Source organism: Coturnix japonica, chromosome 6 (genome assembly GCF_054131305.1).
Source record: "Coturnix japonica strain WE chromosome 6, WE-NBRP24, whole genome shotgun sequence".
Lineage (NCBI taxonomy): Eukaryota > Metazoa > Chordata > Aves > Galliformes > Phasianidae > Coturnix > Coturnix japonica.
This window is the reverse complement of record NC_140668.1, coordinates 38842796-38867249: the sequence shown is the minus strand read 5'-3', so window position 1 is coordinate 38867249 and position 24454 is coordinate 38842796. Positions and strand designations below refer to the sequence as shown.

At 54.7% G+C, this 24454-nt stretch overlaps 1 protein-coding gene across 3 annotated transcripts in view; it reads right to left on the bottom strand.

Moving 5' to 3' along the window:
* Window positions 1-22688, bottom strand: part of ZFPM1 (zinc finger protein, FOG family member 1) — a 29023-nt gene extending 6335 nt beyond the window's left edge. Inside the window, exons 1-4 of one of the 3 annotated variants that reach the window (XM_015874392.3) lie at window positions 22357-22688; window positions 9982-10113; window positions 7967-8062; window positions 747-880 (exon numbers count right to left, since the gene is read on the bottom strand). In XM_015874392.3, the coding sequence (XP_015729878.1) occupies window positions 747-880; window positions 7967-8062; window positions 9982-10113; window positions 22357-22396 (402 nt within the window). In that variant the 5' untranslated portion in view covers window positions 22397-22688. Of the gene's footprint in view, window positions 1-746; window positions 881-1695; window positions 1873-7966; window positions 8063-9981; window positions 10114-19009; window positions 19218-22356 lie in introns of those variants that run through there. The other 2 variants (XM_085551182.1, XM_085551183.1) reach the window with 2 other exon arrangements.
* Window positions 22689-24454: the final 1766 nt, after the last annotated feature.

The window sequence follows — 24454 nt, the reverse complement described above, 5'->3', positions numbered from 1 at the left end:
GGAGGCGAGCGGCGGAGGAAAGCAGGGCTGGGAATCATCATCCCGCCTCGATAAGGGAGCTGCTGAAATGGGAGCAAAAATATTTAGACAATAAATGAAGTATCAGGAAAAAAAAGCCGCGCATATCTTTAAGGAATCAATCATCCTGTACCGGGTGTCTGGACACACGGCGCCAAGCGGGAGATACGGAGCCAAACTGGGCAGATAAGGGTTAATCAAGGATTTAATTCGGCAAAGATAAACGGGCCTGAGCTTAAAAAAAAAAAGGAGAAAAAAAAGAAATAAAAAAAAGAGTGAGGGAGAGTGGAGGAGGAGGAGTGGGGATGGAGCCAAGCTGAGATCCCGGCTGTGGAGCCCCTGGGTTGGAGCTGACCTGCATGGCTGCAGGGAGGGGAAGGATGTGAGCGTGTCTGTGGGGCCCCAGCCTCTCCATGCATCCCTGCACACACCCATGCACGCCACCCGCACTGACAGAGCAAGCACGAGCCTCTGCTGGTCCCAGCTCTGCAACACAAAACTCATGCCCAAAACCAGCAGAAACCCGTCCTTCCCAAAGGCTCCCAGCCCCTCTCTGTGCCCCTGCTTGTCTCTTTGTGCATCAAATCCTGCTGCTGTCCTGGGCACCCAAAAGCAGCCAAGGGACCCCATAAAGTCCCAGTGCTCAGATCTCTCCCCAAGTGATCCCTGTCCCCAGACTCTCTTGCCATTGCTGCAGAGCTTTGCCCACTCCTATAAGCTCTCCTTACCGCCTCGCCATGTCCCGGTGATGTCGGCTCACTGTGGATGCTGCCCTGGAAGGGTCCCCAGGAGAATCCCTCAGGGAGGCTCTGTCGGGCTCGCACCCGGCGCTCCCCATCCTGCACCACCAGCTCCAGTTCATCTGCAAGGAGAGGGATGGAGTCAGCGGGTCCCATCCCCATCCATCCCCATTCCCATCCATCCCCATTCCCATCCCCCATCAGAGCCTGGAAGAAGAGGAAGGTTCTATGCAGGTTTTGGGACCATCACTGGGTTCCCCAACCACTGGTACTGCAGTTCCTAAGCCAGGGAAGCCCCCAGGCCCCCAGCTTGGTGGTCCCATACCAGTGCTGGGGGTTTGGGCACACCATGGTACAGCAGAGAGGAAGGAGCGCTTCCTATCCCCGCATCCAAAGTCGCAGAGGCTTCAGGGCTTAATGGCTTTGATTATCTGATAAGGCTCTGGTTTAATGGGTTAGATAACATGTTAATACACTATGAAGGCTGCTCTAAAATGTTTTAACTGTGCCTTTGTCTTTCGGAGCGCAGATAAGATGGCAGGTAACCAATACTGGGATGTATGAGCTCTGGCTGCTCCATGCCATGAGGATGCTCTGTGAGCTGCCGTGAGCCCCATGCTGGGATCCTTCTAAAGCCATCACATGTGTTGGCTCACTGTCCCTGCTGCCACCACAGCACAGTGGGGGACATCAGTGTTGCATCCTCTAAGGGCTCTGCAAAGCATCGGGATCCCACAGGCAGGGAGAAAGCTGCGCTGGCTGGAAGGTAAATTGCTTTCAGGGCTAGAAACGTGGGGAGGAGAAAATGATCCCATGGCTGCTGAGATTGAAATCTGATGTGTTTATTAGCTGGGATGACATCTGGATCCTCTCTGTGCTGGGGTTATTCTAGGTGAGCGTCAGGTGCTGCGTGTGGGTTGGGGGGGTGTGCACTCACCCAGCTCCATGCTGTCACCTCAGGTCCTCTCTGTCCCCTGCCCTCCTGTCATCCCTCTGGATCACAGTGAGAAAAGAGCTGGGAGAGCCCATGGGTTTATCCCCTAGGGCCCAGATTCCCTATGGGCTCAGAGCTCTCTGGCCCACCACTGCCTTTACCACCCTGCTCAACTGCTCTCATGGAAGCTGTCCCCATCCAAACCCAACTGCCACCCCCCACCCGCCCCGGCACTGCCCCCCTGTTGCCCCCCTCCCCCCATCTCTGTGGTAATCAGCAGCGTTTGGGTCAGGAGACCATGTCTGTGAGATAAGAGCGTTCGCCTGACACTTCCCATGTCAGAGCACTTCATCTTCTGTGTATCAATCCCCAGCAGAGAAAACACGCAGGCGCTGATAAAGAGAAAACCGTTCCAGACAGGGGGACAAAAATAGAGCCAGCCCCATCATGGGGCACACAGCAGCACAGGCTGTCTGCTGGCACCCCAAAAAACAGCATAGGGAAGGTGCTGCCTGGATCCCCGTCTGCTATGTGCACATGAATGGAGAAGCTGCTGGATGTGCCTCCATAGGGACACAGGGTGACAGGGAGTTGGCCAGCAGTGTCCCTGTGCTTGTCACAGCACCCAGGGAGGGGAGGAAGAAAAACCACTGCGCTCAGCCCCAAAGCAACGCAGTGGGGACGTGGCACACAGCAGTGCCACCCCTTGGGGACGCTTGAGGTGACCGACATGCGCAAAGCCCGGATGGTGGCCCCAGGGAGCAAAGTCTGTGTGCCCCACACTGCCACTGCTACTCAGTGTCACCACCCCACGGGGTGACACAGCCCTTATCTAATCTCACCATCGGGTCCCGGTGAGGTGGAACCACACCGATACGGCAGGAATTCCCACCTCCGAGATGATTAACCCAACGGGGCAGGGATGGGGCTGTGTGCCCCATCACCAAAAGCAGCAAAAAGGATGGAAAGAGGGAAATGAATCAAACCCAGCCCACAAAGCTCGGTCCCAATGGATGCACCTATTCAGGAGCTGCATAGGATCTCAGCATCCACCCCAATGCCCCACCACAAGTAGACACCACTTGGGGACACATCCCCATGCCACAGTGTTTGCCATGGGGCCAGCAGCTCCTTCTCCCCCCGACGCTGTGCTCCAGCTTATCTCCCTATCAAGATTTCAAAGAAATGGCCCGGGCTATGCTGGAGAGCAAAGATTAATCCTGTCATCGCCCTGCTGCTGGCTATCAGCTGATAAATGAAAGAGAAAGGCTGGCTGCCACCTGCACCTGGGGGCTGACGGGGTCCTGGAGAGGAGAGGACAAAGGGTGACCTGGGGTGACACGTGCACTTTTCCTCCAGGAATAAGGAGAAGGGGAGGATGGAGAGTGCCCAGCTGGTCCCATCCCAAAAGGCTCCCACATCCCGTGCCCAGTGTGTATCCGTGGGACTTTAATCAAATTTGAATGCATCAGATCCGCCCTGGGACAGGATCTCTGATTTGAGGACTCGGAGTGTTTGCAGCTGCCTGGATACTATCTGGATAAATACTGCTATCAGGGAGTCATGGGACTGCTTCCCAGCACCATGCATCACTCCTATTAATACTGTGCCTTGTGCCCCTGCCCCCAGGGTCAGGCCTGGGGGTCACCTGGGGGCCTTAATGCCCCAGATGCACCAAAATGAGACATCCTGGAAAGCATGGAAATGAGACATCTTCAGCAATGTCTGGGACATGGGGGCAAATGGGTGCCAGCCCAGCCCATGGCTTGGGGATCCCTGATGGGGAGGCCAAGTCTGTCTGTGTCCATCCATTCATCCTATCCGTAAACCAATTCGTCCTTCCATCTGTCTGTCCATCCATCCATCTGTTTATCCACCTATCCATCTCTCCATCCACCTACCCATCCATCGGTCTGTCCACCTATCTGTCCATCCATCTGCCCATCCATCCCTCCACCTACCCATCCAACCATCCACCCAGTCATCTGTCCATCGCTCCATCCACTTATCCCTCTACTCATCTATCCATCTGCCCATCTACCCACCCAACCATCCGTCCAGCCATTTGTCCACCTGTTTATCCACCTGCCCAACCACATGTGTCCACCTGTAATCCATCTGTCCATCCATTCACCCACCCATCTACCTATCCACCCATCTGCTCATCCACCCACCTGTCGGCACCCAGCCTCCCAAAGGAGCATCCCATCCAGGAGACACGATCCGAGCACAGAAGCGGAGCCCCTGAGCCCCCTGCTGCTGTTTTCAGAAGCCGTGAGCGCGTGCGGCGGAAGGAATAAATCCTGACAACTCAACTAGCGCAATGATGTGATGGCACCGCGCCGATAAGATGGAGGGAGCCGATTGGGAAGAGTCTTAAGCTGCAAACACGCAGCATCTCCACTCTTCACCTCCGCTCACAAAGGGAAATCTCTCCAAAGGGGCTAAGGAGATTATCCCGGCTTTGCCGTCCTGGGTGCTCGAGTAATCAGGGCAGCCTTGGGAACAACAAAGGAGTGAGCGGGGCTTAAATTAGAGCAGGCGAGAATGGGGGCTTGGGTGGCTCTCACCCCTCTCCCACTGATCCCAGACCATCGTGGGACAGCCCTGACCTCATGGGTGGCTCCTATCTGTGCCTTTGGGCTCCTTTAGGGGGGTGGGGTGAATGCATAACTCTCTGCTGCCTGGGTTGGGGGGAGAGTTCTGCCCTTATCGCTCCCCACCATCGCTCACCACTTATTGATTTTTTCCTCTTTTTTTTTTTTTTTTTGCCACGGTACAACAGCAAATCTTTATCATGCTGAACCCTGACCCTGGTTAATGGAGGAGCTGTTACCTACCCTGAGCAGCACGGCGGGTGCAGGTGGGGGGTGGAGGGAAGGAGGGCACGGGGCTCCGCTCACCAGCTGTGCTGGTACCAGGTGTGCCACGTGGTGCCCACGTACCCCAGGGAGCTGTGGTGCCCTGCCCCAGCAGGATGCATCCCGATAGCTGGGTTTGCATTCGGGGCGTTGCTGAGTCTCACAGATGGATGGGGGCACGCTCCTAAAGGGTCCCCCCATCCTGCATCCCACAAATACAGGTGGTGTGGTGCCAAGGGATCCCCATTCGCATAAAGGGAAGAGCAGGAGCGGGATGAGTGGCACAAAGGCAGCTTGGAGCTTGCCTCTCCCTCAGACCATAATGGCTGCCCTGGTGGGAGATGCCATCACGCCTCATTCCAGCACAGAATGGGTGCCCTTCCTGCCAGGATATGATTGGCCCCACAGCTCTTGGCTGCACTGAGTGTACTATGGGGTGGCAGAGTTGATTATTAAGGAATACAATCAGAAAACCCCCCAACAAGAAGGGAAACTTTCAGTGTGCAGCAGATATAGGGGCAAACATACATCCATCTGCTCCAGCAGTGTCCCCACCCCACCCTGAACATCCCCACACACTGATACCATCCCAATTACCCTGAGCATCCCATCACCCTACAGTGTGTCCAAGCAGCAAGGTGACAGCCACGTTCCCAATATCCCCAACACAGGACAAGTGTCACCAGCCCTGATGCAGCCCCATTGCTCCCAGTGCCATCATAGAGCTTTGCCACACCACAAGCAAGTTGGGCACGGGGAGCAGGACCCCCATCTCATGGGGCAGCCACCCCAAACCCCAACTTCTCCTCCTTCCTTCCTAGCAATCTACCACAAACACAACTCTCTGCCGCTCAGCCCGGCTCCGGGCGATAAAAAGAGAAATAGCTGGAATAATTTTTCCCACCCACACATACCATTGTGGAGGGGAAGGGGGAGAGCAGGGGCTGTCCGTCAGGACGAGCCGTCCCTCCTTGCCGTGCCCTGCTCACCCCGATAATAAACCTTGAGGTTTGCACACCAGCTCCGGGCGGCGAGAGATTATTCGGGCAGGAGTCAGGGCGCAGATAAACACAACCGAACCAGAGAGGGAAAGGGGGGGGGGAGGGACTGAGGGGGGAAGGAACAAAAGGAAAGAAAAAAGTTTGTAGTTTTAATTAGATGGAGGAAAAAAAAATGGCTCTGAGTGTGTTATCTCTACACTGGAGCTGGGAGAGCATGCGGAGATGGGCAAAGATGGATACTGGGTCTGAAATGGGGATGGGGGCAATGCGACCCTTGGAGCCTGATGGCCCTGTGGGGAGGGACACTGTGCCCCACACCTGGGTGGCACTGTGGAGGTGTGGGCAGGGGATTGCTATTGGTGTGGCATCACATTCTCCATGCCAACACCTAATTTAGAGCCACTCACTGTACCCCTCCAAGAGGCAATGGAGACCGGGAGAGGGTACAACCCTGTAAGCCCAATTCTCCGCATTGGAGAGGGGCTGGAGGGCTGCAGTGCTGCCCAGCTCCCAAATGAGTGGGAGAGGTGCAAAGATGGGGCTGGGAGAATGCTGGTCATGGGATGGTTTGAGGGATGGGATGGGGGCAAACCCCCCTCTAGGACCCGGATAGAGCTCCCACACCAACACCTCTCCAGAAAGCGCCCCAAAGTGACCAAAGGGCGCCTGGCCAGCAGTCCCCCTGCAACACCAACCCATCTGCAGCGCTCCCAAGTGCAGGAGTATGGACTCCAGCCATCAGCTGTTCACGTATCAGAACCCCTGCCAACAAGGTCATTCCAGAGATAAAAAAAAAAATACTCAACCCCCCTCACCCCCCCCAGCAACAACACCTCCTTTGCATGAGACCAAGGAAAGCCAGGATGGTCCCCACACGGGCACTGCAGCAGAAAGGTGATGAGGTGACTATGTCATCCCATTGCTGAGACCACTGGAAGAGCATCCCAAAGGATGAGCACCCATAGAGCCCTGCAGACCCCCAAGACCCCACGGAGTGCGAACAAAGGCGCTGGGAGCAGCCCACATCCCCCCCCCCCCCCCCCACACACACACTGCATCTTCGCGGCTGCCATTGCTGACATACGGCGGATCCTGCCAGATAAAAAGAAAATTCAGGCTGCTCAGAGTTTCCCTTTTTGCCAGCTCCATCCCTGATAAGTGCAGAGCCTGCAGAGCGCCTGATAGACGGGCTATCGCGGCGGTTGGTGCGAAAGGAACACCCTATCGCTGCAGCATCGCCGGACCGCCATCAACTCCCAGCCACACAGAAATTAATACCACTCCAATTACCAGAATAGAGATGGGCTGGGAGAAGGCGATAATAAAATCTCTTTTACATAAAGAATGCAAATAACCCGCTGCGGAGATGGGGGGAAGGGGAGGCATGGTCGGAGCTGGGCGCTGCACTGCGTGGTGCTCATTTTGGGGAGCACGTTGCATCCTGCTGCAGTGCAACCCCATGGAAGCCCCTAAGGACCAGGCATGTAAAATGCTGTGGTGGGAGAAAGGGATGGGGTTTGGGATTGCTGGGAGGGGAAGGGTTGCTTTTAGGAGCGATGCATCGCGGTCACAGGGACAAAGGGCCAGAGAGGAGATAAGGAGGAGCCAGGACGGCCTCGCAGCTCCTTCCTGCAGGAAGGGATGGGGTATCAGTGGGGCTGCTGTGTGCTTCCCCTCAGATGGGGAGCGGGGCCCATCTGTGGGGATTGGGGCAGCTGCTGCACACGTGCAGTGCTGGGCAGACCTTCCCAGGGCTCTGCATTGCATGCAGCCGTGGGGACGCAATGGGTGTCCCCATACATCTCTGGGCTGGGGTTAATTATCCAGCACTGGGGTCACCCCTTCCAGTCACGTGCAATGGGGAGGAAGCGTGCTGCTTTGTGAGGCTGCCAATGGGACACACACATCCCATCATCCAAAGCACTGGACCCCAAAACACAGCACACCCACTCAGTGGGGAACGGTCACCCCAGAGCCATCAGGTCCCATTACGCACACACCCACAGACCTAATCTCCATGGGGGAACCCCGACCTTCTCCCCATCAGCGTGGAGGTTTGCAGATAGGCGCGATAGGGCACGGGGGCACCCGGCGAGCGTGGCGTGGAGATACCAGTGGGGAGATAGATGGCCCGAGCTGTGTCTTGGGGTTTTGATAAGCATCACAAAACCACTCAAGTGGTTACCAGGATGCCTGCAAAGTGCCCCGTGAGAACATGGGGCAGGACAGAGCTTCTGCACACTGCAGCCCTGATGGCCTTTATGGTCCCAATGGCAAAGCAGGGGACACAGGATGCTGTGCCCATCACCCTCTGCATGGAGTCTGGCAGGAGGCACGATGATTGCAGCATGCCCCAGTCTCAGCCCCACTTCTGCAATAGGAGCACACAGTGATGGCCGCGCAGGGACCCACCTGGCCCATTCCAAGAGCTCAGCTCCTGTGTGTTTTCTCCAGGATCTGATTTCTCTGTCTCCTTTGGGCTCTCCGGGACATCTTTGCACTCCACCTCTGCAGCAGAAGAACATGAAATCAACACGGAGCACCTCAATACACGGCCTACACAAAGAACCCTGCACCTCCCCTGTACCAAACTACATCCACAGGGACCCCAAATCCATGGCACAATGCACCACATACACAGGGACCCCAAACCCACATAACACATAACATCCACAGGGATCCCAGAGACTCATGATACAATGCACCACACACATGGGGACCCCATAAACCCACACAATGGGGACACCAAACCCACACAATGCATCACATCCATGAGAACCCCAAACCCATGACTACCCCAAATCCATGGCACAGTGCACCATGTCCATGGGGACCCCACAAACCCATGGCAAACACATTGTATCCAAGGGGACCCCAAACCCACACAACGCATCACATCCATGGGGACCCCACAAACCCACAGCACAGTGAACTACACTCATAAGGACCCCAAACCCATACAATACATTACATCCACAGGGACCCCAAACCCATGGCACAATGAACCACACCCATGGGGACCCCAAACCCACAGTACAACACACCACATCCAAGAGGACCCTGAACACACCCAACACACCCAACTACAGGGATCCCAAACCCACACAAAATACCACATCCATGGGGACCCAAACCCATGGCACAACACACCACAATTACGGGGATCCCAAACACACAAAACACCCAACATCCATTGGGACCCCAAACCCACAACACAATGCACTACACCCATGAGGACCCCAGTGCCTCCACCCCACCCCGACCCCCACCACAGCCCCACGTCACCCGCTGCACTCTCCCGTCACGGCTCTATTTGTGGCATATTCATAGCAACTTGATAACAATTATTTTCTCCATTAACTGCTGTTGGAGATGCGGCAGATAAGAGCCTATCTGCATATGACAGTGTGGAAGATTAGTGCCCAAAGTACATGTTTGCCTTCGTCCCGGGCGGATCAGCCGCGCGGAGCCCAATCGATAGGCGCCGGAGCGAACACCCCGGGGTGACGTCACCGCCATGGCAGATTATTAATACAGGTGATAAGCGGAATGATTAACATCAAATAAATCAATCACCGGGTATAAAAGTCCTATTATTTTTGGCTATAAATCAAAGTGCCTGGCATATTGATTTTTATCCATCTCGCTGAAAGCTTTAGTGGCCGTTATTGCTGCTCGGCATTATCTCTGCTATCACCTCTTTATCGAGCCGGGCCAGTGCCAGGTGCAGCTCCGCGCCCGGCTCCCAGCTCTGTGCCCCCATCAGATAACACTCCCCATTCCTAAGAAAACTCTGCCTCTGTGGGGCTGACCCCATATTTTGGGGTTGGGGCGCTCGCTGGACTCCCCGCTCTCTGACCCCATGGTTTTGGGGTTGGGGTGCACACCGGGAGCCTCTTGACCAGCCCCACGCACCGTGCCCTGCTGCTGTTATCTTGCTGGGTGGCTGATTAGGGTTTGCCCCCACCTCCGCAGGAAGGAACTGAAGGGCTATCTGGGCCCCGGGGTGGGGCAGCAGGCGGCAGGCAGGCGGCAGCGGGCAGGAAACGGGAGGCAGCGGCACAACTCTGTCCCCATCCCATTGGCTCTGTCCCCATCCCATTGCACCAATGTCAACCTCAGGGGTCCCTCTATGTCCCCACATCACTCCCCATGACAGTGCCAACATGTTTGCAGGGAGGCATCCCAACCTGCTTTGGGATCCAGCATAGCCCCATGTGTGGTCTAACCTCAACATGTCCAAATTGTCCACAGCTGTGGTCCCCTACATGCCCACAGCCCACCGAGAGCATCCTCTTTCCTAGCCATCATCTCAGGATGGAGCCTCCAGGAACACCAGCGCTTTGCTGAACCCTCCACTGAACCCCTGATGGGATGCTCTGTTTGCTAATATGGAACAAAAGGTGATGACACGCAGGGGCTCTCACCTTCACTGCTGGGGGGGCTGCAGGCATCGCAGTCCGCTGAGCCCTCGCGTTCTGAGGTGGCCCCGTCCCTCTCCATGGGGCTCTGCTTGCCCACAGCAGCATCCTCACCTTCCTCCATGGCTCCCAGAGAACCTGTGGGGCACAGAGGGTGGTCAGCACAGTCCTCTGCAAAGCAGTGGCATCCACACTCATCGAGGGACCCCACAGAGCATCCCCCGTGGTCCCCACACCCTTCTCCCAATGGGGGTCCCAGAGGAATGGAGATGCCTCTGGTGCGCATCCTCCTGCTGTGCTGGAGGAAACTGGGGAGGTATATCAGGTGGAAACAGGGTGTGAGTAGGGTACACAGTGCACGAAGGAGGCATGCAGGGTTATTGCAGGAGGGATGAACATGGGGACGTGGCAGGCTGCACAGGAGGGATGCACATGGGGACAATGCATGGTGCAGGAGGGATGCACCGCAGGTACCTCACCACACCGCCATCCCCATGGCAACACAGCATCCCTCCCGTACCAAATTAAGGCACACCCCCAGCACATGGCACAGCGGGCAGGGAGCACAGCGGCGGGATGGGGCTGCAGCCCTCCACCGCTCGCCGTGACTCCAGGCATGTATATTTACAGCGGGAGAACAAAGGGCCATAATCTATACAAAGCAGACAACAATGAGCGTGAATAAAGAGGCTGCCAGAGAAGGGAAGGCAATTTATTCTAATTCTGCTAATTTCAGTTCCAGCACAATTAAAAAGACTCTGATAATATTCAGAAACAATCGCCGGCTAACAAATCGTTTCTCTCGCAGTAAATGAAACATTGTTAGGCTAATTTTTTCTTTCACGCCTTCCCAGCTCTCGGGCTCCTGATAAAGTTAACCCGAATCGTGCTGCTCTGGCACAGCACTGACACAGAGGGATGGAGAGAGACCAATGGGGATGGGGGCTGTGTGCCCATGGGTGTCCCAATGGGTATTCCAGTGAGCATCCCACTGGGCATCCCTATGGGTATCCCAATGAGCATCCCACTGGGTGTTCCAATAAGCATCCCAATGGGCATCCCAAGAAGTGCCCCAATGGGCGCCCCAATGGCACCACCCTACTAACATCCCACCCTGAGATGCAATGGGGATAAAAACCATTCAAAGAACTCACGTTTTTGAGAATGCACTGCTATGGGATGCCTACTGGGAAGGGTTGTACTGGGTGGGGGCAGGCAGTACCCACTGCATCTGGACCCACAGCCCCAGGGGTGCAGCCCCGCACACAGCATCCCAGCCCCATTCAGGGAAGCACCGATGGCTGTGAGGCTTAAAGGAGCCCTCGGCTACATTAAAAAACAATAATAACAATAAAAAAGGAGGGAAAAGGAGGAGAAAAAAGGAAAAGAAGAAATAAAAGGAGGGAGAGAGTGTCGGAGCAGAGCGTCATTTCTGCGGGATTGCTGGGAGCCCTGCGCAGTTATCGCCGCACACAGCCTCCCTCCGCTTGCCTGATCTGTCTATTCTTCATTAAGCAAATACGCTGAAATGGAAATGAAAACATAATAGCTATTTGATTTTCGGCGAGATATTTTGCATATTGGTTCGGTGCTGATAGCGGAATTTCATCAACTCCCTTTTTTCATGCTTTAAAACTGAATTACTGAGGCTGGCTTTACAGCGAAGGGAAGAGCCCAAAAGCGCTCTGCTCCCAGATCCTCTGCTCGGCGATTAACTCTTCTTCCTCCTCCCTCCTTCTCTCTCTTTCTCTTTTTATTCTTCCTTGATAACAAGGGGTTTTATTTTCTGAATCACAGCGAATGTAAGAACTTGTGTTGAGGTGTGTGACGTGCCCATTTACCAACACTGAGGGGGGGAGAATGACGACCCTTCTCAGCCACGAACCCCACACCTTTGTACCCTCAAAACAAGGAGCTTTGGCCATCCCTTGGCTGGGTTAGCTCCAACTTTGGGAAAAATCAAATGGGAAAAAAAAAAAAGAGGGGACTTTTCCGTGCTGCCAAGAAAGAGACCCTGGGCGCACTGAGAGCAGGCATGCAGACAAGAGCAAAGCGATAAGGGGCTGCGATAACAGATAGAAAATAGCAACAGATCCAGACTTTCCCACCGGCTCTGAGTGGGGAGGAGGAGGAGGAGGAGGAGCCCATGGAAGCGGTCCCGCAAGCTGCAGCACTGCACGTGCAAGCTGGGGTGACCTGCAAGCTGCTGGCTTTTATCAGCATGCATCAAAGTACAGGAGATGGCTTAAATAAAAGGGATTTACACCGCACAGTGCTGTGAGCCACAGACTGAAGGGTGAACCCACATTTCACCCCAAATCACCCAAAAGAGATAATGGGGAAGGAGAGCCACCCTGGTGCCCAGAGACTCCAGTGTCCCCATTCCTATGGGGTTGGGGTCAGCATCACAGAACCATGGGCACAGCTGTGGGGTCAGCCAGTGGCAAGCAGCCATATAACAACCTCATTCTTCACGTCCACCACATCCCCCACACTCCACCTGATGCCTACACCGACATTCTGAATTAAGAAGAGAATTCAAGCTCCAGATGCAGAGAAAAACCAATCCCAATCCCCATCAGCGAGGAAAGCATCCCCACCAGGTTCTGCCTCCCAGTGCATGGAGAACCACCAGGATGGGATGATGGGTTGCTCATCAGTTGCACTGCAATGAAGATGCAATGCCACAAGCCTGAGTGCCTTGAGACAGTCCAGCAGCCTCTAAATCCCAAATTACCTCTAAACCCCAAATCTTTCCCCTAAACCAGCCCTAAGCTGCAGAGAAGAGCCACAGCCAGCAGTATTCCCTGAACAACCCACCCCCTCCCCAGTCTGTATTGGTTCCCATCTGCACCATCAACAACTGGATGTCCCCAAACCACACACTGTGCTACACCCCTCCAGCCCCCACCCCATAAAGCCATCCCCATTGCTGTGCAGCAATTCGGCCACATCCATCGCTGCATGGGGATTCCCCAGGGTCTTGTACTGAGGTTGTGCTGCAGCCGCCCTGCAGCACGTGATGCCTGGGGAGCAACCTGGGCTGCAGGGTGATCCAAAACCGCCACTATCTGATGGGCCAGCAGCCCACACTTCTCACCCAATTTTTTTTCCCGGCACTTATTAAGGTTTCTTTTCCAGCAGCCCTAATGCTCTGCATGGCCTCGGGTGCCCTGAGCAGCACAGAAGGTGCCAGGAGCTGCGGCCAACAGAGGCTTTGGTGGCTAGGAAATGACACGAGTCCCCAAAGGCCGAGCTATCCACAGGGTTATTCTGTCCTCCCTGTGGCTGACCTTTCCCATCCTAACCTGACCAAAACTGCAACATACTCCTCAGCGATGCGGTCTCACTCATTTTGGGGGCAAACGAGCTTTTTTGTGCGCAAAACTGTCCCTATCAGCCCAAGCACAGGTTTGGAACGGCATCCCCACACCCCCCGCTTGGAAGATATCAGCATTTTTAATATCAACCCCATGCACGGAGCTGATAATGTTGGGGCCAGCCCCAGCTGTACCTATCTCGAATCGGGAGCTCTTTTCTATCGCGCCCAGATAAACTCACCCTGCGGCTCCCTTGTGTTAAAAGGGTGAGGAAGAAAAGAAATAATAAATACATATATCTGGGGAGACGCGGGGGGAGGATGCTTATGTCTGCACCATAGGAATGAGGGTGTCTTGCTACCGGGGGGAGATGCTCTGTCGGGTCCCTCAGTGCATGGCGACACCAACTCAATGGCTGCAGGGGTCACCTGCATCCCGAAGGGAACGCTCTGAGATGAAAACAGCAGCTCTACAAACACCACCAGCAAGAGGCTAAGGGACAATGGTGAGATATGGGTGGCACCTTTCCTAAGGCATAGATGCACTCTCCCTGTGCATGCCCCATTGGGATGGCAACCTAAAGCCACAACATGCCTCCTGTATCCTTGAGCGTCCCCCAAAGCAATCAGGGCCTGGATAGGGAGAGGTCCCACAGACCTCCCAACCACCCCTCTGAGTTCCATAGGTTTCTTTGGAGTGATGGAAGAAGATGATGTTAGATCAGAGCCCATCCAGCACTCCGCTTCGACACCCACAGCGATGCTCACCCCAAAACACGCACGTGGAGAGTGAGAAAAAGAAAAAAAAAAAAGAGAAGAAAAAGCTGAGCCGAAAGGCAGAGCCTGAGAAAAACCAGCCCTGCTGATAGGGGAGAGATTGGTTTCAGCCGGAGCTGCTCCCCCTGCCAAGTCCACATCCTATCTGCGCGGGGTGCAGTTACTTAACATTCATCACCGGCTGAACTCTGTAACTTTATCAGCGCCCGAGCATGGCGCCATCGCCGAGCCCAGCCATTCCCGGCGCTCAGATAGGGCCGATAAACCGCTGATAGATTACAGGAGATTGTTTCACTTCAGGGGACGCGATTACTAATACTAATAGCGAGAGAGCCCGCATCGTATCAAACAGCCGCCGCGGGGTGGGGGGAGCGGCCGCGGGGGGCACGGGGAAATAATGAGAAAGAAAATACAGGAACAATGACAATGAAGTGACTTTACGTTTCAGATGGGGCCGATAAAGCCCTGATAGATTTTAAGAGAGGAAAGCTTCTAATAGAGCCGTCCCTGGCCCCGGCGCATCAGATGGATTGGAGCAGATTGCTGCACAAAAATGGGGATGCGATCTGCTGCCAGAGGATGGGGTAGAAAAGAAGATGCTGTAATGCCTCCACATGGAGGGGAAACTGAGGCAGCACCATGCGGGATGCAAGGACACGAGGGGATGCACAACTGTCATCAGGTGGCACAACTATGTGGTCCAGGAAATGGCCCCCAAAGGATCAGGGAGCAAATGGGCCTTGGCTGCTGGCTGCTAAAGGGACTTTTTTTGGTGAATATCTCCATTTCTGTATTTTTTTCTTCAAATTGGAATAATGATGCCCTGCTCCTGTGCAGGACCCTGGCACTAGCAGGCCCTGGAGGATGGGAGGGGATGGGATAGAGAGGAATGGGGATGAGGATGGGGTGTGATCGGAACAGGGAGTGATGAGGATGCTCACCCACTGTACAGCACCACAGACACCATAAACAGCAGGTGACGGAAAAGCCAGAATTCACGATCTGTGCTAATCCAGTGACAAATCGCCCCTACCCACATAGGATCATCCATCACCTCTTACTGCTGCAGGTCCCCAACCTGGGGAACCCCAAATCCCTCCATCCAAACAACTGCCAGCAAAGAGATGGGACCGGATTGTGCCCCTAAGCCTGAAGCTTCAGCCACCAACAGCATCACAAGAGGATGAGGGCACAGCAGGAAGCCCACCAGCCACCAACATTGCTTGCTGGGGATGCTTCCACTCCCCCAACACGCCACCAAACCCAACTCCACCACCAATAACATGGGGACAAGCAGGTATAGGGAGCACAGCACATCCCTGTGAGGCACAGTGTGCAACAGAGCCATCAGTTGGGCTCCTGCATCCCTCACTACCCCTGTGGGTGTGCAGCCCCCAGTGCCCTTTGCAGTCCCCCTGTGCCCCCCAGCAGCCCCCAGTGCCGGGTTGGTGTCTGCACACAACGTGTGCTTGGGTTGCTTTTCTTTTTCTCTCTCTCTCTTTTTTTTTTTTTTTTCCTGTTCTTGGCATTTTGGTGGAGCGAGATAAGGGTAAAAAACAACAGAGCTGCTCGGAGAGTGAAAAAGGGAGATAGATAACGCAGATACCGACTCCTACACAAAACAGTCCTGGCTTTATCGCTGCTTTTTATCGCAGTTCCTCTAAAAAAAATAAAAATAAAGAGAACAGCCCAACTGGAATGGGGCAGCACATTAAAAAATGAACTTTATACTGTTTGCTCTTTAGTTTTATATTTGGATGGAACAAACTGAGATTCCCACAGCTGATACCTTTCCCTGTGCTAGGAACCAAAAAGCCTGCGAGTCCCGTTGACTCCGACAAGGATGGCTGAGGAACATCAGCAAAATTTAAGAAAAGATGCAATAAAAGTGATTTTTTAGGGCACCGGGCAGGAAGGTTTGAGCATCCTTAAGGCTGGATGGGATAACAGTGAGGATGGGCCTATGGAATGGGGCTGGACCCAAAGCCAAACCACGTAGCAGCATCGCAGGGTTGAACCTGACACACAGAGTGCAACGAGCAGATGAAGAAAAGAGATGGGAAGAAGTCCTGGAAGCAAAGCTAGAGGGTGTGAGGAGGTCCAGAAGGAAAAGCATCGCCAGGCGCAGCAAGCTGGCTGCAGTCCATTGGGAACAACCACACACCACGTGGCATCACGGCAGAGGGTGAAGCTGAGCATCCCCTTGGCATGCAGCAAAGCACGGTGCCAGCAGGTCCCAGGTGGCGAAGTGCCACCATCCTTATGGACATAACTCTCATGGCTGGGGATGCAGTGCATGCAGCATGACTGCATGAAGCCATGGCATGCATGGAGTGAGGATGTGATCCAGCTCACAGCACGGGAAGCACACAGCCCTGTATACTCAGACCCCAAAAGCTGCTGCCTGCTGTGCCCCACCTCACCATAAGAAGGAGGGAAAGGGAATGAAAAGAGAAAAAAAAAAAAATCATAAAAATGGACCGGAGGTTTTTCCCTCCCCTACCTTCTTTTTGAAAAACATAATTTATCTGTGTATTATCAAGAAATCCAGACACTTTAATCAGTGAGCTATGAAGTCAGTATTTCCATTCTTATCTAGCGGAGGAGTGGAAATGGAGAGCAGATAGGCAGCTCCGAGCCGGGCCGTGGTGGGGAATGTTAATGGGAGGAGCAGCAGAGCCATTGGCTACCGAGCTGCCGCTATCGCTGCCATTATCGCAGCCTTATCGCCGCAACCATCGCAGCGCAGTAATGGGGCCAGTTCAACTTTCCGCATTATCATAGAGCTGGAAGTAGTGCGAGAGGCCTCGGCTGGGAGATGGAGCACCGTGAGCCACCCCAAGTGCCAGGAATGGGGATGTGCCCAGCATGGGTGGCACCGCCATGATGGCGCTGCGCTCAGTGACCCCGCTGTGCCAAAGGATGACCACCATGCGACCCTGTTGCATCAGATGGGCAGAGAGAGAGAGAGAGAAAGAGAGAGGCCCGCTTCCTATTGAATGGGAGATGTCAAGAAAATATGTTGATGTGAGAAACGGGAGATAAAGAATTATTTTGGAGGGGAAAGGAAAAAAAAAAAAAAAAAGAGGAAAAAAGAAAAAGCCGTGGAAGGTTCTTATCGGGAGTGACTCATAGGCACACACTCCTTAACCCCGCTGCAGCCCAAGGTCAGCAGTTACATTCCTTTCAGCATTTCATCCCTTCCGAAAAAACATGCTGCTACAGGAACAATGCGCAGCCTTCACTGCGGCGGCCGTCGGAAGAGGGAACTTCATTACCCCCGAAACACTTGAACTTTTCTGATAAAATATGGAGCGGGACAGCAGCCTCGCTGAGCCGGGGCAGCCAAAACTCCTGAGTCAGGCGGCTGCGGCGGTCACGGGACGAAACCGGCGAGCTCTGAGTTAGAGGAGACCTCCCCTTCCTCCAGGAGCTGAGGATGAGGCCTCTTCCCTTGCCCACAAAGGATTTACTTGACCCCAAACTGCAGGGTGCAGCAGCTCTGCCCCAGGCTTGGCCAACACTTCTGCTCCCTGTCCGAGTGCCATCCTTGCAATGGATGTGGTGCCATCCACCCCAATGCTGTGCATTACACCACCAATTCTGGATGCCCCCATCGCCCATCTCCCACTTGTGGGCATCTGAGATGGGGACACGCAGAGGGATGCAGGGCAAGGTGTTGCTGGGTCCACAGCTGCCTTTGGGATACTGCCATCCAGTGCCCCTGTTCTGCCCTATCCACTGCTCCATCTGCCACAACAGCCCTTGGGACATCACAGCTCATTCCCAGCCTGCATCACCACCCTGCAACTCAGCAAAAGCCTCACGATCCACTCAGAGAAAGAGAGAGAAACACAGAGACCTCACCAGTCTGCACACAGAGCACAGATCCCACAGACAGCCCTGCGACTCCAGGTGCTGGGGACAGAGACCCAAAGCGTGGTGCTCGTCCCCATCAGAACCCTGGCAGTAACCCCAGCTCACCACAGTTCTCATCCTGCAGGTAGTGGGGAGGATGACACGGGGCTTATGGGACAGCAGCCTGGGGACAGACCCTTGGATGGGTCTGAGCTGGGGTAGCAGCCCACGCAAGCCCAACAACTGGCACAGCCCAGAGCGTAGCATCCAAGTGTTGATCATGCCACGAGGAGACAGAATTGAGCTGTCCCTGTGCCACCAACCACAGCATCAACCCTTCCCCCAGCCCCATGGGGTATGAGGTTGCCTTTTTCTAACTTCAGAGCATCACTTACAGCTGGCTCAAAGCCCTCACCCTGCTGTGAGCAGAGCTGGTGACCATGCAGAACCAGACCCAGGAAGGTGGGATGTCCCATAGCACTGATGGCCACATGCCCACCATCACAGCACCAGCAGCCAAGCCTGGGCCACCCCATCCTATATATATATACACATATATATGCTCCCATGGACCACGCTGGGTCCTCACCTCTGTGTGCATCCCAAGGGGATGGCAGCAGCTGGCTGCGGGGGCAGTGATGCCACGGGGCCCTGCCAGCACTGAGTCACGGCTGGCAGGAGCTCGGAGGGGCTTGCACAAGAGGGGAGGGGTTGGCACGCGGGGTGGCAGCGCCCATGGGAACAGCAGCAGAACCCAGTGGGACGTGGGGGCTGTCCCCATTGGCAAGATATGTGAGGGGCTGCACCACCCCCCCCCCCCAACTCCAGTCTCACAGATAGGACCGGTTTAGGGAGGTGCTGCTTATCCTCAGGGTCTCCCCTGCAGATGAGGTGGGGAATCCTCCCCAACCCCGGAGGGGGGGGAAGCGCACTGTCTGCCACCCACTCCTCTCTAACAGCGCGGATGGGGAAACTGAGGCACAGAGGGCGGTGAGGATGGAAAAGTGCAGCAGCAGAACAACAGGAGGGTGGGTAAGGAGGGAGGAAAATAGAAAGAACAGAGCGGAGGGAGTTAGTCACCTGCATGTACCGAGAGGAGTGACGCAGAGCCAACAGCGGGAGGAGCACCAGGAGGATCAGACACCGCGGGGTGACCGCTGGCACCAAAAATAGATCCCAGCACTGGGGTTCCTGCAGTGCCCACAGCCCCATTGCACTGCAACAGAGGAAAATCACCCTCCCCCCCCCAACGGGGCTCGCTATCTAACACCATCATATGGCAATTAAAAAGTATCCACAGACAAAAATATGACAGCCCTCCTCCCCCCCCCCACACCCCCACGTGCGTTTGCTGCGCTGAGCAGAATCAGAGATAGCGATCGGAAAAGAAAGTCAGTGCTCGTCAAAGTAATGCAACATCTGTAGGTGATAAGCTTGGCTTCCACTTGAGGCTGCTTTGCACACAGGGTGGTGGTGATGGGGGGGGGAGAACGCACTGAGAAATAACAGCACATGCATACAGCTGCCCCCCATCAGGTAATTAAAGCACCTGCATTAATCACAATTGCAAAGGGAAGGGAGCGTGGGAGCCCTTCTGCCCCTCGTTGCTGTGTTTGTTGCTGCAGCGAACGCTGCTCCAGCCTGGTTGGGAGAGATAAGCAGCCCCTATCTGTGTTGGTGATCTCTATCAGGATGGAGATCGGCTGCGCTTATCAGAGCACAGATCTGCTCCGGCTGAGAGCAGAATAGAAAGGGAAAAGGAAAAAAAAAAAAAAGAGAGAAAAAACCCACAGCCTCCTGCAATGACAACAAAAGTGCTCACTTCCAGCTCATTTAGAAAGGGAAAAAAAGAAGAAATTAATATGTTTATAGACTAAAACCAGCCCTCGGTGGGGAGGGGGGGTGCATGGGTCAATGTTATCGCCCCCCCCCATCACAGGGCTGCGTGCCGCCAGCTGCTCACTCATCAGCCGCGCTCCTGCGTTTGAAGTTAATAAATATCACGGGGCTATCAGCAGTGGGGATCAGCTCCTGGGCTCTATCAGCCCCTCACATCTATCTGCCAGCAGAACAAAAGGCTGCAAATAAAAAAAAATATATATAATAATAATAAAAGAAAATAAAGCGGCGGCAGCTGCAGGGAGCTCAGCGTGTGAAATGTGGTGATGGTGGGAGGAGGGGGGTGAGCCACCCCAGGGGGTAAGAACGTGGTGTAGGGACAGGCATGTGGTATGGGGATGGGGACATGAGATAGGAAATGGCATATGGGAAAGGAATGGGGAACAGTAACACAGCATAGGGATGAGAACATGGGATAGAGAATAGCACATGGGATGGGGACACAGCATGAGGATGGGGACAGGCACATGACACTGGGACATGGACACAGCATGGAATTGGGGACATGGGATAGGGAATGACACGGGGATGGGGGCACAACATGAGGATGGGGACAGGCACATGACAATGGGACATGGATAGAGCATAGGGATGGGGACATGGGATAGGGAATGGCGCATGGCATGTAGATGGAAACACAGCATGGGAACGTGGGATAGGGAATGGCACAGGGCACAGAGACCCTGCAGAACACAACAGCTGGATGCAATGTGCCCATCAGCACATTCCCATCGCGTGGCATTGAGGGGGGCACCCCGAACCCCTCCCTGTGGGGAGAGGAAACCTTCAGCACACACAGAGCAGAGGGGAAGGTTGAAGCGGGCGGTTAAATATAGTCCAGTGTCTGATCTTTGTCTTATCACTGCCGGCGATCGGCCGCGATCTCCCCTTATCTGAGCTGCACATCAGGTTTTTCAAATATACATAATGCAAAGAGGAAAAAAAAAAAAAGAAGAAAAGAAATAAAAGGGAGAGATGAAGACAGAGAGGGAACATAGCGTCACCAGGGAAAATAAAATAAGCAGATAGGGATCTGGAGGAGGTTTTAATGCTCCAGCCGAGATGATAAAAAGGATAGACTTTGTGGAAACAGGTCCGGTCTGTACATGAGAGGAGTCTGGTTACCAGAGCCCTGATTCATGCATACTTTCCCTCCTCGGGAGAGGGCTGTCGGAGGCAGCGCAACGCGCTCTCGCGGCGCTCCACGTCTCTAATGACTGTTTTCATGTTGACACATACAGGAAGGGTTCCAAGCTTTCAGCTTTTAATCGCTTTTGGCCATCGCTGGCGGCCTGAGATCAGCCTCCCACTGTATCAGTGCTTCGCATCTCTGCAGCGAGTGGTGTGTGTGTGTGGGGGGGGGCTGAGCCGCCCTCACCCCACAGCCCCCCCCCCATGCCCCATAGCACCCCATAGCCCCTCTGCATCCTCTCTGTATTATCCCATTTTCCACACCCTGAGGCCACGAGGGACCCGGATCCATCGCTGGGGAGCAAAGAGAGGAACCCACAGAAGTTGGATAAAAGGAAACAGGGAATAATCAGAAAGAGAAAAAAAATATATATGTATAAAACAACAAACCCAACAACCAGCCGAGGAGGCAGCTGGGACTATTTTTAACTCCAGCCGGGTAAAAGTCTGCTGAGCTTTATCGCCAGAACAATCACCCCAGGCAGGGAAACAGGTAGGTGCAACTCAGCCTTGCAATTATTTCAAGAGAAAGATAAAGCCCTATTATCACATGGTGGCCAGCCTTCCCTATCCTCCCATCTCGGCCTTATCGCCCGCTTCCATCGACTCGAGGGGGAAAGAGGAAAGAAAAAAAAAGAAGAGAGAGAGAGAAAAGAAAGAAAAGGCGACGAAGAGAAAGGAAAACGCAGCCGGAGGAGCCCGACAGCACAAACTTCCAACAGTTGGGGGAATTTCTCATAACACACAGCGACAAACGGCAAGTCCCGATCCTGCATCCCACGGACCCACGCGGGACAGCGACCGAACGGCCCCACGGGGATCCCGGCTTCCCCCCCCCTCCACCCCCATCAGGGACACACGGCAGCGTGGGATGCCCCGTGGAGGTCGGGGGAACCCCACGCGGAACCGAGAGCCCCGTGGGCGGCTCCGGCGGGTGGGAACGATACGATCGGCATTGTAGGGCCGTCCCGACAGAGCGATGGTATCTATGGGGCCGGGACTCGCGGAGCGGAATATATGCGGCGCTTATCGAGGGCAGCATCGGGAGCGGAGCCGAGGGGAGGGCGGTGGGCAGCGTGGAGGGGAATAGGGGGGGGGTTGGGGGGGGTAGAGGCGGAGTGTAAAAGGGTAATAAGAAATAATTAAAAGAAACGGTGCGGAATAATCGCGAATTATTAAAAAGAAATAATAAAAACGAGGGAAAAGAATTAAAAATACAAAAAATAAAAAACACACGAATAATAAAATCAAGCCATTAAAGAGGGAATAAAATCATTAAAAACAGACATAAATAAGGAAAAACAAGGGGGGGGGGGGGGGGGGGGTGAGGGACTCACGTTTGATCTGCCGGGGGTTGCTCTGTTTCCTCCTGGACATCGCTCGGCTCGGGGCGAGCCTGGCGGCTGGGCTGGCGGCAGGTGGGTGGCGGCGGGCGGGCTCCCGGCTGTTCTCATGCCCGCCCGCCCCCACCCCCCAACCACACACCCACCACCCCAACCCCGAGCTGCCGGGCCGGGGCCGGGGCCGGGGCCGTGAACGGCGGAGCCGGAGCCGGAGCCGCAGCCGCCGCCGCGGGATTTTCTCAATGGGGCGCCCGGGACGGCTCAAACGCGCGGAACGTTCCACGGGGGCGTGGATTCATTCACCGTGGCCGCCCATAGGCAGCCGCCCCCCGCTAAGCCGCGCCCACCGGATGGCGTAGTGCTGCGCGGCGTGGGGAGGGGCCAAGTGCGTGTGTAAGGGGGGGGTCGGGTTAGGTGCGATCCATTGGGGTCTTAACTCGGTACTGTGCCCTCCTGCGAGTCATCAGCCAACATTGGGGTCTCCAAGCGCCGCCCTGCTTCCACCGATCCCGATTTGGGGTCTCCAGTGTCCCGCTATGAGACCTCGAATGGTTTTGGGGTGACACGGTGGGTCTTCGGTGCTGCCTTGGGGTCCTAGATTCCTCCAAGCCCCCGCAGAGAGGATGAATGAGGGGAGCCCCTGTGTCCTTGCACACACAGCCCCCATAGAGGGGATGTACTGAATGGGGGGGACACACACAGCCCCCATAGAGGGGATGTACTGAATGGGGAGCCCCTGTGTCCTTGCACACACAGCCCCTATAGAAGGGATGTACGGAATGGGGAGCCCCCCTGTCCTTGCACACACAGCCCCCGTAGAGGGGATGTACTGAATGGGGAGCCCTTGTCCCCCTGTGCCTTTGCACACAGGGACATCTGGAGGCATCTGCTCTGCAGGGTGATATCCCTCCTGCCCACTCCACCTGAAATTCAGTGTTCCTGCAGTGCCTCATTCTGCTCTTCCAACCCCATCCCAGGATAGAGAGCCCCCAAAATCCCACCAAGGTCCATAGGGCAGTGGGAACAAGCCAGGGCACAATGGGGATAGATGATGGCACCTCTGTACCAGCCTTGGTACAGGCTGGTTTGGGGCCAAGCAGGGGCAAGAGAGGGTTTATTCCATTGTGGCTCCATAACCAGCCTATTTCTGCTGTCAAAAATAACCTATGCCAGCAAAACCCAGCCCTTGGAAACTGCAGGACCCCATAATGGGATGGCACGGCACAGCATGGCACACTGTGGCCATGTCCTCCCCCATCTCTCCTCCAGTGCTTTGTGTGCATTTCTTCTTTCTTTTTTTCCCTTCTTTTTTTTTTTCTTTCCTCACTATCTATTAGGTTTTTTTTTTCCTCCTCCTTTTTTAAAGGGTTTTTAATTAACTTCCTGTTTCAATGGTGGGATAATGAGTTTTAAGCAGCACATGATTCCAGTAAAGAGGTCAAGCCGGCAATGAGGATGTCAAAAGAAATTAAGTTAGGAATTAAGAAGAGTTCCAGGGGTAAAAATGGAACCATTGAGGGTGGAGATGCTGCGGAGCTCCCTGCCCTGTTCTCCGTCCAGCCCCTAAACGTCCCACACCATTTTTCACCTCATTTGGCCCTGAACTGCATCTTTCCTGGAGGCCATCAAAGCACCGGGCACGTGGCTCTATCTGGTGCCCTTTAATTCTCTGCTACAGCTCACATATGTCTATGTATGGCCCCAAGGGCTGCCTGCCCCCTGCCCTATGGGGTTGGCAGGGAATGGGGCTTGGAGGCCACCTGTGAGGGTCCAAGTGGGATTTTGGGGTCAGGGTGATGGGGATACCAATGGCACAAACCCACAGCATCTTCCATCCTCCCTGGGAGGCAGCAGGAAGCCTTTAATTAAACACAGTGTGAATGCATGTGTGGACCTGGAGAGGCTGTAGCCCAAATTTCCTTCCCTGGAGGGCAATCCTGGCTGGGAGACACTGATTTCTCCTGGCTCTTTGTACGATGGCAATCAGCACAGTGTCCCACAGAGCTCCCTGGGGACAGACCCCCATGTGTGGTGCCCTGGACCCCTCCCAGGCTGTGTGTGGCTGCACCTTATCCTGCAAGAATCCCCCAAA